Genomic DNA, 18,746 nt, shown 5'->3' with positions numbered 1-18,746 from the left:
AAGAGCACAAGAAACAGGCTTACCTGTCTATCCTTCAGAGTGGCGTTAAAAGCTGTGCTTACTGCCAAAAAAATAACAGGTGGTCCGAACATGCAAAGTAAGGATGAGCCGCTCCATACAGCCTGTGGAAGGGATGCTGTGCTGTAAGAGAAAAAGTTTCACGTGAGCCAAGGGCATTTAGCATCTCCTGAATCCAGAACAGAGGACCAGCATAGAATCAGGCTTCCTTGACAGGCTACCAGCACGTGTGTGTGTTTAGCGATTCTAATCCTTCCATCAAAATTACAGGATCGTTAATCCAGATTTTAAAATTCATTTTAAAATAGAAACTTGCCCTGGCTCAAATTTTTTCTTGATTCAAACTATTTCCTGTGAGAATATGGTTTCCTTATCTATTGCCTTATTCTTCCCCCTGCCCCTCCACGCACCGTCCATGCAGAGACCCTTTACCCTTCTAGAGCTGGCTGCCGAGGCATCCGGGAGACCCCGAGCGCCCCCCGCTCCCATCTTTAGTACAAACCTTCTGTCAGACTAACTTCAGTCAGAAGCTAAGATTATTTCCATTAAAAAGTAGATGTTTTCTATTAAATATAAAGAAATATAAAGCCTTTTGCTTAACCCCCGTCCGGTTCGCATGCACAGCAACTGACTCAGCCTGTTGTCACGACCACCCTGGGAGCAGGTGACATGGTCACACAGCTTGCAAGGTAGCTCTGGTTTTTGAACACAGAGCCAACATTATCAGGAATTTATACTGCCTCGAAATAACTTCCCCAAAGGTTAAAAATGTCAGCATGTACTTGCACAAACACATAGACGGTACACACATATATACCAATCACATATACGGGCAGTAATATAGTATAATGTCTTAAAGTCACCTTTGATGAGCGGAGATGTGAAGCAGAGGGCTTGGGTCTCCGGGGGTCCTTCTCTAGCTGTCGTCTGGCGAGATTGAGGGGCTCAGTCCTGGCTCTCTCACAGTCGTTGCCAGCTTTGGCTGCATCACCGGAGAAGGCTCATCCAGACCTCGGCCTCCGGGACAGGCACCGGCTCTCAGGCTTCCTCACCCCACCGTGCCCGGGGCTGAGGGCCGCGTTCAGCCCACGCACCGGAGCTGTCCCCGCTCCCCACTACGACCACACTTCTTGGACTAGGTGAAGGACTGTAGCACACGTGTTCATGTTAAAATGTGAATTTTAATAGTAAAAACTGTTTTCTGTAAATATAGTTATATCAACCTCTCTGCATACAATGTGGTCAGATATATACAGATAAGATAAACACAGATGTTACTTGTACCACAGAACAAAATCAGTTCAAGAAACATTTACTCGTAGCTTCAGGATAACCCCAGCTTTCTTTAGGCCTTTAAAACTGTCACCATTGAAGACAGAGAGCGAGAACGACACACCCACACCCGGATGCACTGGTCCTCAGGGTAAAATGTATCAACTGTCTTACAGATTTCATAATAGGAGGTAAAGACCTGAAACAAAAATAGATTCAGTTTCTCTTATTGCTATAACTCTTATACTGGGGTGTTAATCAAAATAGGGGTTCGACATTTAAGGCGACGGGGGGGCTATGCTTTTCCTAACCCAGAAAAATTAGGACAACTGTTTTTCCAAGACTACAGCTATTTCTTTTTCAGGAAAGGTTTATTTCCCAAACCTACAAAAAGTTTAGCCAACAAGCTGGGGGTAAGGAAGGAAGTTAATTTTGTTTTTCTCTACTCTGTACCCTTAATGTCTCTGATCTTGTCTTCAAAAAGCCAGGATTTCTACCTTCCCTTAGGGTCTTCGTGGGCATGCCAGACAAACTTCCTGATGCCACCTTCAGAAATTTTTTAATACTTTCATCTTTGTTTAATTTGCCCAGAGGACGTTGTCATTCTACTACCAAATATATTAGCAATCAGCTCATTCAGTGACCCCTGGGTTTTTCATTTTGTGGGTCATCTCTAATACTCTACTACCTCCACCCCCGCATTCCCGGCTGTCCTTAGAAAGCAGAGTAAATGGATCATTAGTCTAAACAGGCATTCTACGGCGAACAAGTAATTCACACTTACTCTTCTACTAGAGTAATTAAATTTTCTGAATTTAGGTCCTATTTACCTCTAAAAGCCCATGCTACGCTGAGCTTCTAGAAAAAACTCTAAAGAAATGAAAGCAAGGCTTTAATTCTCCATCATTCCTATAGCACTAGAAATTTCTTATTTCCTTTCCGACCATGCAGTTTCATCCAACGGCCCCTGTATTCCAGCTCCAAAAGTGAATTAAAGTGCCAGTTACAAGAACTGCCTCCCAGCCCTCCCAGTGACGGGGCCCGGTCGGCATTGTCACATTTACCCCCTTCCGTACAAGGGGACTGTGTGCCACCCTCCCTAGAACTGTCAAGTTCATCCCCTAAAGAGTGCTCTCAATGTTTCACAGTCCCCTCGTTCACTCTCCAAAAGCTTCATTTAAGATGAAACTTTTATGGGATCTTGGCTGGTCCCAAATCCCACACTGCCCATTTCTTGCAGGATTATGGTTTGGAAGTTCCCTTCCATTCCAACCTCTGCGTACTCAGTTCATCACACAGTATACCGATATAAAAATACACTTCCATCTCTTATAGAAAAACATTAACTCAATTCACAGTTAGCCTTTTCCCACAACACACTGCGCACAGTAGCTCCTGGGAACAGAGGTATATTAGGAACATAAATGAAATGTTAAAAATCCATAACTTGGGAGCAAAAGGAGCCTGTGACTCCTTCTTTTCCCCTACCTGAATCAGAAGGGTTTTCCTGAAATGAGGGGACAGACCTGGGCCTGCTGACATCAGCCTCTGGGTCTGCAGGATCCTCACCGCTGGGCACGCAGCGGAGCTAAGTGCTGGGGACAGAGCCGAGGGCTGGACTTTCCTCAGATTCGCAGCCCACGAGCAAGGAACCTAACGAGAGATGGGGCCACGCCCGATGCCGGTCCCCAGACTGACGTTCTCGCTGCTTTAGAACTGTCACCACACTAAGGCAAGTTCACTGTCAAGAGAACACTCACTGTCTTAGGATCTTACTCAGCAGCACCTCTACCTCTAAGAGTCTGATCTGCCTGGGGACTGGAGACAGCAGCTCAATCCATATCTAAACCACGAGGTTTCATTAAAAACAAAAAACAACAACAAAAAAAATGGTCCCTGGGGTCCCCTCCTCTTCCTGGAGAGCTGCCGCACTACCATTAAAAGCTTCATTCGTGACTGCCCTTTGCAAAAGGTTCCAGAAAGGCCTTAAAGGTGAATAATCTCATCTTTGTATTGTGTTTGAAGGGCCGTCAGTGTATCAAGACGAATGGCCAGTCCGTCCTCGTAGCCACCGGAATGAAAAACAGTGATTCCGCTAGGATCCAATTTATCTTTACCTTTGTCTTCTAGCTAAAATATCACAGATTGCTGCACTGAATACCACAGCTTCACGTGTGGTATTTAGAATTATCTGCACCCTGTGCTACATTTCCATTTCCCACCTTGACTTTCACATGGAACAAAACGGTTAAGTTACAGGTGCAAATTCCTCGGCTAAATGATTTCTATCAGTAGGTCAATGAATTCAGCTCCCCCCCCCTCAGCCAGATGGAAGAAGAGCTGCCATACTGGACGAGGGAGATGGAAGCACATGCCTCCTTAATCACGGCAGTCGTAATCTCCCGGGGGCACTGACGCTGGACCGGGTGAGTCCACACCAGGCCTAAGCAGTGAGTGATTCATGCTGGACGAAAGCCAGAGCTCAGTCCAAACAAATGATCCAGCCCAGAATTTGGGGTCTGGTAGGAGATAAGCCCTGCCATTTCTGACTCCTTCCGAAGAAAGAGTCCTAAGCCAGGGGACAAGTGGCCATGGTCCCAAAGATTGAATATGACCACCTGCCAAGCCTGTAAACTTGGAAAAAAATCCACTTTAATATCAACAAACCCTAAGCCTAGATTCTGGGCCTCCCAAGGACTCTTGCCACCTGGAATTTAAGTTGGTCTCAGGATGACAGGGCAGCTCAGGTGTCTCAGGTCAGCAATGCTCCCAGGTTAGCAAAGGGCTCACGGCATGTCACTAGATCAGGCTGAAAATCCCTGAGGACCAAGCCAGCTGGGGCAGGGGTGGGGCAGGGGTGGACATGAGGTCCGACCAGGCAGAAGGCCCCCTTCAGCCAAGGTTAGGTTTGCAACCTGCTCCAGACGGCCGGTGGTCGCAGGAACTTGCAGACCTAGAAGGCGGGACCTCAAGGGTGTTCCCCAGCATCTTCCAAACGAAAGCAAATGATTTCTCAGAAAGTATTTCAACAGTGACAGAAAACCAGGTCTGAGTGGCTTCTCGCTTCTGTCACCGTGCAGGGATTTCTGCCTGGTTCCCTCACAAACACAGTCCCTTTCTGCTGCAGTGTCGGGAAGGCCTGAGTCCTTGGGTTCCCTCTTCAAACAAGCACAGGGACGGAGGAGGGAAGTTCTGCTTTGGGCTAAGCCCAGGCTCCATGTGGCCTAAGACACAGCACTGCCTCCCAGGTCCGTTCCTCTCCTGGGCGCCCAGACCCCAGCCCTCTGCATGGGCGTGAGGACAGACTGACAGAGAGATGCCAGACTGACAGACAGCCGTCTCGGACAGCGTGGAGTCCACAGGAGCCCAGAACCCCTGACCCACCATGCAGAGGGCACTACGGCGAACCTCATTTTCACCCCGAGCTTGCGGTTAAAACCACAGAAGAGAAGTGTCCGTGTACAGAAAGACTCGAGCAAAATTCTCCCAACAAATTCCCCAGTCCCACCGGAAGAGGGTCCGCCTATGTCCTCCGAGAGAAGCTGACCTTCCCTTTCACTCCTGCCCTGTTCCGACCACCTCTAAATGAGAAGACCTTGACCCTTCCGCACACACTAACAGTGACCGTCACTTGACCAGAGTGAGAAAGGCTGCTTCTCGGGAAACGAGAGAAGGTTGCTCTTCCAGGAAATGGCAGTGAAGCCTCAGCTTCTAAACAGATTATTTTCTTTTGTAAATATACGTACTGCTGAAATGATGGCTAAACCCACACTGCAGAGGAGAAAAACGGATTAGTTGTACAGTTTACATTTCAACGCCCAAACTTATTTAGATATTTACATAAAAGACGCTAGCTTGATGAATCAACGTCTATTTGCATTTCCACGTGTGAATGTGTTTCATCTTGAATTCTGTATCAAGGAGCTATAGTGAAAATATTTTTGAATAAAGCAATAAGCCCTAAAAAGCTAGTTTCGAGATAAGCCGTGAGATCCGTCCATTTGAAAGTGATTTCTCTTTGCTGTGCACATCGGCGTGGCCGAAACTTGGTCACATACATGGGTATACTGACGGCTGTTCCATTCACAGAGCCAAGCAGGAAGGATGAAGGGGAAGAAATCACTTGTCACCAGTAACCTAGTGTCCCAAGTCAAGTCAAATCCTAAATGATGGCCCCAGAACTCTACTCACGGAGCTGGCTTCCTGTGGTTAACCATCGCTGTCTCACCAAAGCTGACATCCACCGAACGCCCTGCCAGAGAACAGGCGGTGACCACCAGGAGCAACACCTCCCAGACCGGCCCCTTCCAGAGGAAAGCAAAACAAACAAACAAACAAACAAACAAACAAAAACCCATCGCTGCCACACGGGGTTCCCGACCATGTATGTTCCTGGGGGAAGGCACTGTCAGATCTGCTCTCGAACAAATCCGCTATGTCTCTGGCTCCCACCATTTAGCTCAAGGAATGTCGTCTCTGCTAAAGAGACGTCTGTGAGGGCTCCACACTGGTACACAGTCTTGTTCACGGGCCCCGACCTCAGTCAGCCAGCTCAGATCCTCGCCACGTTACGGAGTCAAGTGGATCTTTGTTCTGATCTGCTAGTGATGCCTCCAGAGGACTCATCCCACGAAACACCTCTATCCTGCACCTCACCTGCTCTGCCTTTGGTGGCAACGAATGCTACTCTTTAAAAATTCCCAAATTACTCTGAGAGGACGGTTAGCCTTTAAAGGAGGCTGAATTGGAAAAGGAATTTGCTTGCAAGCGCCAAGGCCGGCGTTAGCCCTTCGGGATCTGCCAACCTGTCCCAAGAGGGAGGAACCCCGAGAAAGGAACAGTAGTACCCTGAGCGGCCAGGAGGAACGTTTCAAGGCTTCGTTCTAAAATTTCAGTTTTCAGCTGGCTGAGGAGCGACCTCTGCCTGTCACCCTGTCCTGAGAGAAGTTCATACTTGGTGTCAGAAACCTCCTTTTGCCCCACGCTGGGGTCTCTGCTCTACGGAGAAGACATAGATTTGTCCTCATCAATGGGAAAAAGGGATCTGATCCCAAGATGACCCCCAGAATGGATAAAAATCTTGAACGGTCACCTGGTCCAGCTGCCACCTTCAGGCAGATGGACATCCAAGGTCACACTGGGCGGACGGCTGTCTCATTCTTGAATACGTCAGGGGACACAGACCATACAGATTTCCTGAACAGTCCACCCCCAGTGTTGCTCGAGCTCGGCTTCTAGGGATATGTGGCCTTCGCCACGTCTCCTGAAGTCACTCGACAAGGAGATGACAGAATCGGCTTTGATAACACCTACGACCAAACCAGGCAGCAACTTTGGGAGAAAGTGGTCCATTCTAGCGTCTCGCCAACGCAGGACAAAACCACGGCAAGTCTCATCTGACCAATAGGGAGCACAGAAAGAAAGATTGCAAAAATCACATTCGTTGGAAAGTATAAACAATATTTCTTTGTGTCGACTTGATAAAAAATGAGCCCTCTGGGGCACGGGGTGAACGCCCCACGAGAGCAGCTCACCGGTCTGGGCTCACTGCCTCTACGGGCAACAGGGGTTGTCAATGACCAACATGACATCGATGCCATAGGCCTCCAGCAGGTCCATTAGAAAGCTCCGGTCTCCCTGGGGGTCCAGACCCATGCCCCGCGCATGCTCGGCCGTCAGAGTTTTGTCTTGACTGGCGGACACCTCCAACAAAGTCTGAAATATCCGGTTGTTTTCCTCTAGGAAAAACCTGCATTCGCCAGACAAGACACAGGAGAGGGAGAGCAGAGAAGACAAAACAAAACAAACAAACAAAAAAAAACGCTCACCAAACTGTCCACGCACAGGGAACCAAAACAACACTGTTTTCTTTAACGTACTTTTAAAGGGTCTCGAAAATCAAATACCTTTTTAAAGAAGAAAACAGGATCCAGGTTTAAAGCGTTATTAAAAGGCTAGCAAGGTCAGCAAAGACACCACGGCATGGTCAGCAAAGTCTCTGAGCACGTGACTTTTGGTGGCCAAAAGACTGTCTCTCCCTGTTGCGAGGTCACTAGAGGTTTAAACGCAGCTTTGGGGAGAGGTCCCGTTTCCTGTGCTCTCTCTCTGCTTAGTCATAAGGGGAAGTTTAAAAAAAAACAAAAAACAAAAAAAAAACCTGATCCCACAGTTCTGAGGTCGGCGCTTCAAATAAGAAGCTGAAATACACCTTCGAAGCCCTGGGTGAGTGACTGGAGCGGCGGCTTATACAGGAAGAAGGGCCCCGAAGTGGCCCTCCTGCCCACGCCGCCGGCCACCGCAGACCTGACGCTGACTGGCCGCACGTTACAGGTGGCGCTCGGAGGCGCGGGGCAGACGCGGGACGTGAAGGGTACAGGAGACACGGAGCTGTCGCTCACCGTCATCTCGGCCATCCGTATTCCTCCACTTCTTAAAAAGTTATGCACAGGGCGTGATCGAAACGTCACTGATTTACAGTGCGACACGAATGTGTGAGCCACGTTCAGAGAAGTCGTTGACTGTCCAGACTTTTTGCGGCCATGTCCCGCAGCTCGTGTGGAACTCAGGTTCGGCAAAGGCGGCCAGAGCCCCGAGCAGCTCTGGGGCCCAGGAAGTTCAGATACAGTGCAACGGGTCAGACCTTGAAGGCCGCTGGCTCTGGGCTCGATTCCCAGATTCTTCTACGTTGCAACGGTAAACGTGTATGATACGCTACCCTTCCTCTGCATCGCAGTGCTCCGCCTTAGCTGAAACGTCAGCCTGAAGTTTTCGGCGGCAAAGCTAGAGAGGGTTCTGATTGTAGGTGCCGCTCCCCATCCCCATCCCCGGCCCCGGCCCGGACCCGGACCCGGGGTGGGAAGACCACACGGGAAGCTGGGAGAACTGTTTCTGTTTCCACTGCAATTCTGTTCTCGTCACTGAGCTCTACGTCTACAGCTGCTCAGGGATGAAATCGGTGCTCTGAGGTATAAAGGCTCCGACCCCGACCAGCAGATCTGGGGGATATTTCATTGGTTTGAAGTCAAATGTTCTGATTGTCCCATATTACTCGGTGCAAGGAACTGCTCTATTCAAAGGAAGCGATGGCTGAGAAGTCCCTGTATTGAGGGACAGAGCTCCTATGCAGTGGACATCTGGATGCGAATGTCCAGCAGAAAGACAAACCCCAAGGGCCCCCATTTCTCTTAACTTCCCCCTGCTTCTCTCCCTAAGTCCTCTGGGTCCCCCACTAATGGCATTTCAGGGTTCAGGGCTGATGGTAATGGAACCCAGCCCTAAGTGCCGTTAGCAATGTCAACGAAAAAGGGACTATGCTGTAAACCGGACAAGCGCAGAGGGCCACATGGCAGGCCTGACCACCTCAGTGACCCAGAGTGGCCGCACGGGATGGTCTGATTGTGAATTCCTAACTGGGCAGGTCACGGCGGACGGTCACGTCCCAGGCCTATAGCTTCCTCAGCAAAGGTCAGTCTTTACCTTGAGTGAGCCCGTCCAGCGTTCTTATGCATCTGGGACAACGTACCTTTGGAATATCTGAGTGATTCTCTTTTCCTACCCCTCAAAGGCGCAACCGCCAGCACCAGGGCACGAGGCCACAGGACCCCGCACTGCTATCCTGTTCCTCACATGCCGTCTCTGTGTGCTGCAGAAGTTAGTCATGAACTGTCCTGTACCCACCAGGGGAAAAGTATGTTCCCCCACGTTGCCTTTTATCCAGACCTTGACATTCCCCTGCCCTTCCCCCGCCTCCTTAATCTCCCGCCAGTGGATTTCATGCACCTTCATGCGCCTCCTGAGTCTAATGCATAAAAGCAGCCGCAAAACATATTCTCCGGTGCCTCTGAGCCGCCAGTGGATTTCATGCACCTTCATGCGCCTCCTCTGAGTCTAACGCATAAAAGAAGCCGCAAAACATATTCTCCGGTGCCTCTGAGATCTTGCTCCACGGCACATGTCATCGGTTTGGCTCAAATAAACTCATAAAAATTCTCTACAGGTCTGGCCGTTACTTATGACGGCAGCAATAAAGGACCTCCGTGGTCTGCAGCGGTGACATGGGAGGGGTCCAGGGCCACAGCGTTAGGGCCGAGGGCTCCGCAGGGAGCCCCGCGCCCCGGCCCCAGTGACTTACAGCACAAAGAGGTCCTCTTCGCACGGGGTGTAGTCTTCGCCCACTTCCTGGGAGTACAGCAGCATCTGCCTGCAGTGAAGGAGACCATCGTCAGGCTGCCACAGCTGCAGAGACCCCTGTCGTCCGTCAGGCACCTGCACGGGCCGCCTTCTCCCGGGAAGGAGGGTGACCCAGAGGGGGCCGGAGGCAGGGAGAGGGGGGACCGGGGAGGAACGAGCAGCGCCGGGAGTCGAAACCCCTGGGGTGCAGGGCCACTTCCGGTATCCCAAGCACGACGATCTTTCCTCGTTGCCGTAAAACGGGGATGATGATGATGGTACCATTTATGTCAGAGTGACCGAGTTATGGGGAATTATATGAGACGAGGCACAGGCAGGCTTTCAGGGCTGTGGTGCGTACACCACGTGCTCGCTCGGCGCCGGTTCTGTCTGGGGCTTCGCGGACCCCAACGGCGGGGAGAAGCCCCACCCCCACCCCACGCGCATCTGCTGCCCGGTGGGGACGCGGTGGGGGCCTGGCTTCCTGGCCGCAGAGCTTCCCCTCACTGCAGTGCCTGGGCAGCAGGCGGGTGGCCGAATGTGCCGTGAGGGGAAGGGTGGGCAGGTCGGCTTGGCAGAGGCCTCCGCCCCCGCCCGGCTGTCCCGGAAAGGCCGGACGTGGGGGCATCGCTGCGTGCGTGCTGGCCCCGCCACCCCATGTGGCCGCGCACGGCCCCGGGCCCACTACCTCTGCTCGTTCAGCCGCCGGTACTTCTCCCGGTCGGCGCCGTTGATCTTCAGCAGGGGCTGCAGGTGGCCGTGGTGCGTCTTCACGTTCTGGTTATCCACGTAGACATCATATAGTTCCCGCTTCTCCTCGAAGATCTTCTCTGTGGTGCCTGCAGGGCCCGGGGGGTCAGGAGCTGGGAGCTCGGCGGCTGTCACTGCAGGGCACCAGCCCGACCCCGGCGGGGAAATGAGGAGCCTGGGGGCCCCGAGTCCGTGAGGGGCAGGGCCCTTAGGGAGCTGGGAGGCTGCCGAAGGTCAGGGTCCCATGTGGCAGGAGGCAGGGAGGGCCCCGTACTCACAGGCCACATAGGACACCTCTACCTCCAGGCTCTCGATGTCGGCCACGTTCACGTAGAAGAAAGGCTTGGACTCGGGAACGGTGCTCCCGATGCCGGGCAGGGAGACGTTGGCCAGGCAGCAGCAGCAGTACACTGTGGGGGACAGAGGCCGTGGGGTGACGGTCAGTCTCCAAGGACGCCTCCGGCTTTGCTCCGTGCTGTCCTGGGCCCGAGGTACCGGGTGCTCCCACATTCTCAGGACGTGGGGAGTGGGAGGGGAGCCTTTCGGGTCCCACGGCAGAGCCTGAGCTCCTGGAGGTCACACCGGCGAAGTCTTCCACACCCGGTGGACACGTCTGTCCCCGTCTCACTACGTCTGGCTTAGGTCTTAGCCCTGTCGGCCTCGAAACTCTCGCCTGCTATGACCCTTCTGTCTTCCGGCCTCTGGCGGTTCCACCTCGGTCTCCTCTGCCTCCCGTCCTTGCTGATCACCTGCCGGGCCCGCCTCTTAAACACTGGCACGCTGCCCCCGCCCCCCGCTCCGCCCGCCCACCCCGTAGTTATCAGCATGCCCGGCTGCAGCTCCAGCCCGGCTTCTTCCCCGAGGTCCTGACCCAACGATACCAGCGCCTGCTGTGCATCTCACGACGGCCAGCACATGTCCGATGCGTCCATCACGCCACCCCCGTCCGCTCCTCCTCGGTCCCCACCTGGGGGTCCTGCCATCCCTGTCGTCCTAGACTCCCCCTCCATCACGACCTCGCACACAGCAGAACCTTAGGCCCCGATGACGCACCGGATGTGGCCAAGCTTCTCGCTTAGACATGTCTGGATCCATCTTCTCTGCTTTGATTCAGATCCTTACCTCTCACTAGAGCACAGACTGGTCACCCAGTCCACGGTCTGTGCTGCCACCAGAGTCCGCATAGTAAAATACGAATCCAACCATGTCGCTCCCAGGCTTAAAACTCACGACCCTCCTGGAGATGCCCCAACCCTTCTGGACTTGGTCGGTGATGGAAAGATTCAAGCGCCCTCAGCACCAGGGGACCCCGGCTTTGCTCTCACTCACCTCGATAGCACACGACGCCCACGGGAGGGGGAGAAAATATCAAAATGCGCTTCCGCAGCAACGCGAACTTCCAGAGGATGAGGATCTGTTCCCCGAAGAACTTGATGAACTGGGACATGCAGCCAGCCGGGTGGGTGATCTGAGAACGTGAACAGGGGAGGAACGAGGGGAGACCGGCTTGCTGGAAATATGACTGCGAGAAATACTCAGTATGTGCTAAGCACCCCGCTCCGCTCCCCCCGAAATGCCACGTGCCGTCATTAAGAGACGGTTCCTTCCACGTAAAACGGTACTTTTCCCTTTAAAGGTCTGGTCTTTAAACTGGATTTCTAGGACTCGGCAGCTCCCCTGACACACTGAGGTTTGAGTTCAGGGGTCGCCAGCCACGTGACTCGGGAGGGCGGGGCGCGGAGGAAAACGGGACTGAGCCTGCAGTCTTAAAAGACAGAGAGAGAAGTGCCTCTGCGGTGACAGACGCCTCGCCGAGGCCACGCAGCTCGCGAACGCTACTGAGCACCGGAGGGACGCGTGATGTGTGAACAGGCCCAGCTGAGGTCCCCAAGTGTCTAGGGACCCGGACACTGTGCGGGGCGAGGTGTCTGCACAGCTCACAGGGAGGAGGACTCGCTGGGCCCGCTGCCACCACAGTCCGCCTGCTCCAGCTCCAGCTGCCTGCGACTCGTGCCGAGCTCCAGGAGCCTGTCGGCCGGGCAACTGCCCTCTGGGGTCCCTGCACCCAGGAACACCGAGGGGCTGACGGCAGGAGCGTGGACCCCGCAGGTGCTGAGCTCCAGCCCCAGCTCTGCCACGGACCGACGGGAACGCCTTGGTAAGTTTCCCAGCGTTTCTGGCCCATTTTCCTCCTCTGCAAAATGGAGAGACCTGACTGCTCTGTCTCTGCCCGCTCTGGCCTCTACTTTGCGATGAGACAGGAAGGGAGCTCGAGCCTGGTCAGGATGCTCAGCCTCCCCTCTGCTTATCTGCAGGCCCCAAAATGTGTGCTTCTGCCACTTGAAGGCCTGGCGGGGTTTTGTCCAAATGTGTCCTGGGCCCTAGAATCCTCAAATAAATGATCGGTCCTGAATTCCGAGCTTATCTGTTCATTCATTCATGGATGCATTCGCGCATGAAATAGTCGTCGCATGCTTGCTTCGTGCCAAGCACTGGGCTAATCGTCTAGTCCCAACAATGCACGAGAGGCCCAGGCCCTGGCCTCGCAGAGGGGACGGGCTAGTAGGAGAAAGGGTGCCCGGCCTGAGGAGGGCCGGGGCTGCAGAGGCCGCTTGACCCGATTCTGGGAGAGATGGAGAAAAGTTCCTCCAGACGGTGATGTCTCGGCTTCGACATAAGGGACGAACTGGGAGACAGTGTCCCTGGCAGAGGAACCAGCGTGTGCAAAGACCCAGAGATAAGCGACAACAGCCCGCTACCTGGGAACTATACGTAGTTAAGGGCCGGGCACGGGCCTGTGACAGGGTGACACAGGAAGCAGCCTCAACGAGCGAGACCCTCCCTCGAAGAGGTGGTCACGGAGCATGCGCCCCCCTCCGCCCGGCCCTGTGCAGCTGCACGATGCCTCACTGTTCCTGTAGCTGAAACCTTTCCGCCTTTTATCAGCCTTGCTCCATGCGGCTTCTACAGAGGCTTCTCTTCCTGGGCCGGGACAGCTCCCACCCCTGGGGAGAGAAATCCTGGGCCTCCCAGGTCAGACGCAGGTCACCTCCCTGTGGGGTTGGAGTCAGAACCTCTCTTGGCACGGAGAAAGAGCAGGGTTTGGTCCATACGAGCTCAGAGTCTCCCTGACGATTCCCGGACTATTTCTTAATCACTCAGCGCACACCACGGGGCTGAGAAACCTTCAAACTACATTTCCTGGACCCGGTGCCGGCTGGCGTCCCGTTAGGTTCTTCCAACGCGAGGCAATGACAATACCGAGAGGCAGGAGGAAGGGAGAAGGAATTCCTGTTCGTACACCTCTCCAGCAGCGGAGGACACCTCCGATTCCCACCTCCAGCCCCCGCGGAGCGTCCGGCATCATCGGGCACACAGCGCCTCCCTCAGCCACCCGAGGACCGGCTGTGCAGGGCCCCCACCCCAAGCTACTGTAGTTTGGATGATGTCACCTCTCCCTCTTTGTCACCCCAGACCCGAGAGTATGGCAGGCAGCCTGGACCACAGCACCAATCATCTCCACCTCTTGTATTTATGGTCTTAGGTCATCCCCGCTTCTGACTGAGCTACTTGCTCCAAACCACCCGTCTGACAACACTGCTCGCCTGCCACGCCCGTGGTTGGGCTACAAAGGATTCTGACTTCTGTCTTACCAGCAGACTTTTTTCACTTGCTGGCATTAACGAAGCAACCCACTATGCTGGAGAGACCCACGGGGTGACAAACCGAGGACCACAGCCAGCAAGGTACTGGGGCCCTCGGTCCAACGGTCCCTCAAAGAACTCGATCCTCCCGATGACGTGAGCTCAGAAGGGGGCACGCTTCCCCGGACGAGACCCCATGCCTGGCCGGCACCTCGACTACGATCTCATGAAGGATGTGAAGTGGGTAACCCAGCTAAGCCATGCCTGGATTCCCGACCCGCAGACACTGTGAGATAATGAATACGTGCTGCTTTAAACCTGTAATTTGGAGGCACTTTGTAGTTCAGTAATTTCGGGTAGTAGGCATTATCTGTAGTGACTAATCTATAGGTTATTTATTCCCTCTTCGTTCCTTCTGCCTTCCAATTCCTACATTCCTGATTCCCTGAAATGAGTCTGAACTATCTAACATAGTTTGAGTTTTCCTGACAGGACACTAACTGGTACTTATTTGGGTTGAAAGTCCATAGCTGACTATTTAAGGTTCTCTCCAATCTGATAACCACCTATTTTTTCCAGCCTTTTCTCTCCTGCCCAGCGGACGTAAAAATTTAGTCCCGGTCAAACGAGCTGGCTCCCGTCCCACGAGCGTGCGTGTGCTTTCCCAAGCCCATCTCCGTCCGCAAAGGCAGTGGAGTGGGGCAGGGAGCTAGTGGCAGCCTCGGTACCAGTCCCGGGGTTAAATCCTGGCTCTGTCTCCAACTAGCGCAAGGCCTTAGGCAAGTCACTGAACTTTTATAAACCTTGGTTGGTTTTTCTGTAAGATAGGCATTAAAAAAAATTTTTTTTTTTTACCTTAGAGAGTGCTACAACAGGTACAGGTAAATAGCTAGCAGAATGCCTGAGTCACAGAAAGTTCTGGAAAGCAACAGTCCATGGCCCTGCTACTGCCTGCACCTTCCCTCGGTCTGGACTCGGCATCTCTCCCTCTCCGCCAAACACTCCAGGGACCAACTCCTCCCCGCCAGGAAGCCGTCCCAGACTCCTCCCTTAAGCTCGTGTAGTAATTCTCTACCAGGGAGGCGAGGTTCCCCCTGGGCATCCTGCGACCACCTACAGGGAAGGGGGCGGGAAGGACTTCAAGTTCATAGTCATCTTTGTACCGGCCCAACACCTAACACTGGGCCGGGTATTTTGTTCACTATCAACAAATATCTTCTAGTACAAAGGCAGGACACTTTGGGAAAAATACACAATAAATATCAAAAAAATACTGTAACTAAGGAACACCAAATACCTGTTCAAACTCTTCATCTGTAGTTCAAATGTCTGGCTTTAAAATATCGGAAGCAATCGGTAGGATTACATCCACCTCTGGCCTCTAGGAGTCCACCAAGACTGGCCTATCAATACGACTGTGTATTATGATTACGGGAGTGTCTAGGAAACATATTACTTAAGATAACTTACCCTATGGTTTAAAAGAACCCAAATGCTTAGGCGAGCGATCCGATCCTATCAAAAGCAGATTTGGGGCATGAGCCCAAGACATGAATTCCTGGTTAATTAAGAAATGCTGTACCCAGACACAAGCCCAGGACGCGCGACAGGACGGCTGACCTCACCTTCATCTCGGGGTACATGTATCGGTGGATGGAAGGCAGCCAGTAGACAGGGGGCAGGCTGCCGCCGCTCCCTGAACCTGCGTGGAGCACCCCTTTCTTGTCCTCGTAGAAGGCAGCCAGATGGGAGTAATGTCCCGGCATCTCCAGCTGGTGTCTGCAAACACACGAGCACAGTGAGAATGGCCCCAGCGCTGCGTGGCCGCCCCGCCTCCCCAGGGGCTCCGACGCTTAGGGGCAAAGGCCTGATAAACTCAGAAACCCCCTTTGTGAAGTTTCCCAGGCCGCCTCCTTAGTTGTCACAGAAGATCCTTAGGAAAAGCTCCACGGGCTCCAACAGATAGTGCCTGACAGCTCCAAGGAACACATTCCCCTTCTCATGGGAAACAGGCAGAAGTAAACAGACCGTGACTAACGCCTATTGTTCTGGAGCAAGGTATGCTAACTGCAGCGGCTGTGAGGAGGGGGAACTTGGAGGACCCAGATTCCCTGCTTCAAGCTGCTCTTTGTTTAGAAATCACGCTCGCTTGCTTGCTTGCTTGCTTTGTAAAAGAGTAAGAGAAAGCTTACCCCTCAATGTCTCAAACAACGGAAAACGATAATGACTGGATGTCACTAAGGGCTCATAATTTCTACACCAAGTAATAAATAAAAAGCTCAAACTCTCTTCTCTTCCCACCCCCACCCCGCTCGAGCTGCCAGAGACTTGGCTTTGGGCGGCCCTGTCAACTGACTCCCAAACCCAGGAAGATGCACTGAGGCCTCGGACCATCTGGACCACGGAGAATCCTGCCTTCCAATTGAGCGCTGCAGGGACTATGGTTCAATGCTGATTTGCTGCTCCGTTGCTGACTGTCTTTTCTGTCTGCCTGCAAGAAATGCTATACTTGAACCAAGATCTAAAGGAAAACTCCCTACCAAGTTAGAGTCCCTCTGACAACAAGCTTGTTTCAGGATCCCGTCCTCTGACAGCCTAAGATGCCCCTGACTGATGGAACAGAACAGGCGATAATACGGAACACAGAATGTGAACGCAGCCGTCAGTACGCATTGGCAGTCCCTGCATAAATGTTAAAACAGCTGTTGCACGAAAGCCTCAAGATGTAAACATACTACAGATTTTGCAATAAACAAGGCTGATCATCAAACCGCAATACCGAGGTAAACCGAATGGTATGGAAACAAGGCTGAGGATGCCGGAAGGTTAGCTTGGGCTTCGAGGATGATGCAGAAGGGGACCCGCCTGGTGCTCTTACCTACGAAAATGCGTAAGAAACTAGCACACGGAAGGAAATGTAGGCCAAGCGGCTCTGGAAGCTGTCCAAGAGACGTGACATCGTAAACACTGCAGAACGACCGGCAGGATACGTGCTATTGATCTGAAGCTGCAGGCCGCAGGGCCAGACGGAGGGTTCCCCGGCAGGACCGGAGACCCTGCGCTGTCCTGAAGCCCGCAGCCCCTTCGCTGACACACTGGCTGAGTGACCGTGCAGGTGCCCGCGGCGGCCCGGCCTTCCCCGCCACACCCAGCGATAAGGCTCCCAGCAGAAGCATCGGAGAAGCTTCTGAGCGACGATCACACTTCATCGCACCGGTGTGTCCTCTACTGGTCTGAACCAGTCTGTCTCTGACTTTGCAAATACACCAAAAATGGCCTTCCCGTGGACTGCTGGTGCAAGGGCAAACGGACACCACCTTTCCGAAGGGTCACTTGCAATTCGCGTCAAATCGTCCGCTGTGTATATACCCTCCGACTCAGCGGTTCCAGTGAACCGCGGCCTAACAAGCTGTATACGGATATGAACAACCACTGACCCACTGGGACATCGACATTTACAGAGGTGAAAAATAAACAACCTAAAAGCCCCTAAATGGTAACACTGTTCAATAAACTGTGATATGTCTATATGCCGAAATGTGTGAAACCAGCAAAATAATGTTGAGGACTATCATTTGTGATATACGGAAAGGTGAACACACCAAGTTAGAAAATTTAGATATTGAATGACTTGATATTATTTTTAAATTAATGTCTGTGTACATATTTTTACATGGGGAAGAGACCAGGAGGATGTCAATGTTAATGATAGATTTATCTGGCTGATGGGATCATTTTTTTTCTTTGAACTTTTGTCTATTTTTCAAAGGTTTCTATAATAACTATATGTCAATGCTACATTTAGTATTTTTAAACTTTTCACTATGGAAATGTTGAAATATACACAAAAAGTAGAAAGAAGAAAATATACCCCATTCTCTATCACTTAGCTGCAACTCTGATCAATATTTTATCAATATGGTTACATCTATAACCTATGCCCCCTCCACTCTTTTTCCTGAAATGTTGTAAAGCGAACCCCTTATCATAACATTTCACCCATAAATACTTTGGTATGCATCTCTAACTGATAGTCTATTTAAAAAACAACATAACCGCCCTGCTATTATCTTGCCTAACAAGATAATGGTGCCTTAATATAAACTAATACCCAGTCCACATTCAAATTATACCAACTGCCCCCCAAGAAGTTGTTTTACAGTTGGTTGTTCGAATCGAGATCTAAGCAAAGTCCAAAAATGTAGCGATGTGTCTTAATCCATTGTATAATATTCCCTCTCTTCCTTTCTCTGACTTATTTTAATTCTAAAGTAGTTCTCCAACATCTTCTGATTCATAAGAAACAGTCAGAGACTCTCTAATTAGAGAGAGATTGAATCCAAGAGGTGTAGACGAATTACTAAGTTTGGGATGTCAGAAATAAGAATAAATATAAAACGCAGATTAGGTGGTTTCAGAAATTGAGGCTAGTTCATTTATATAAACGTCACTAGTGCTGTTGAGCATTATCTCTGCCTAGACTGGGCTTCTCCCTCTTCCTCATAGTCTCTCATGCAAGTCTCTTCTCTCACGTTAACCCTGAGCCCTCCTTAATCACCAAGCTGGAAAACCTTTCTAGCTATGACCTAAAATCTAGAAGCCAGAAAGAGATGAATGAATTCAACGAAGGAAACCGTCTGCGTGACGAAAAAAGGTTAAAAGATAAACAACAAAGCGGAAAAATATTTTCAATTTATGTCACGAAGAACAAATCCCCATGATACAAAGAACTCCTAGAAATTAGTAATAATTTTTTTAAAAAGGCCAACAACCCCCCCCCAAAAAAGAAAACCCATAGCAAAGGCTAGAACAATTCACAGTAAAGCAAAGACAAATGACTCAAACTCCAACTCACTCGTAAGCAGAAAAATGCAAATTAAAACTATATTCATG

General features: G+C 51.7%; 1 protein-coding gene across 4 annotated transcripts in view; it reads right to left on the bottom strand.

The window, feature by feature from the left end:
- Window positions 1-1,179: 1,179 nt before the first annotated feature.
- KIAA1147 (KIAA1147 ortholog) overlaps window positions 1,180-18,746 on the bottom strand; it is a 59,845-nt gene continuing 42,278 nt past the window's right edge. For 2 of the 4 annotated variants that reach the window (XM_025045911.1, XM_025045912.1), the window contains 6 exons: window positions 15,479-15,632; window positions 11,539-11,677; window positions 10,488-10,619; window positions 10,148-10,298; window positions 9,422-9,490; window positions 1,180-7,039 (listed from right to left, as the gene is read on the bottom strand). In XM_025045911.1, the coding sequence (XP_024901679.1) occupies window positions 6,844-7,039; window positions 9,422-9,490; window positions 10,148-10,298; window positions 10,488-10,619; window positions 11,539-11,677; window positions 15,479-15,632 (841 nt within the window). In that variant the 3' untranslated portion in view covers window positions 1,180-6,843. The remainder of the gene's footprint in view (window positions 7,040-9,421; window positions 9,491-10,147; window positions 10,299-10,487; window positions 10,620-11,538; window positions 11,678-15,478; window positions 15,633-18,746) is intronic. The other 2 variants (XM_025045913.1, XM_025045914.1) reach the window with 2 other exon arrangements.

Source organism: Pteropus alecto, unplaced genomic scaffold (genome assembly GCF_000325575.1).
Source record: "Pteropus alecto unplaced genomic scaffold, ASM32557v1 scaffold22, whole genome shotgun sequence".
NCBI classification, from domain to species: Eukaryota; Metazoa; Chordata; class Mammalia; order Chiroptera; family Pteropodidae; genus Pteropus; species Pteropus alecto.
Note: the sequence above shows the minus strand (reverse complement) of the source record. Positions and strands in the feature narration are given on the sequence as shown.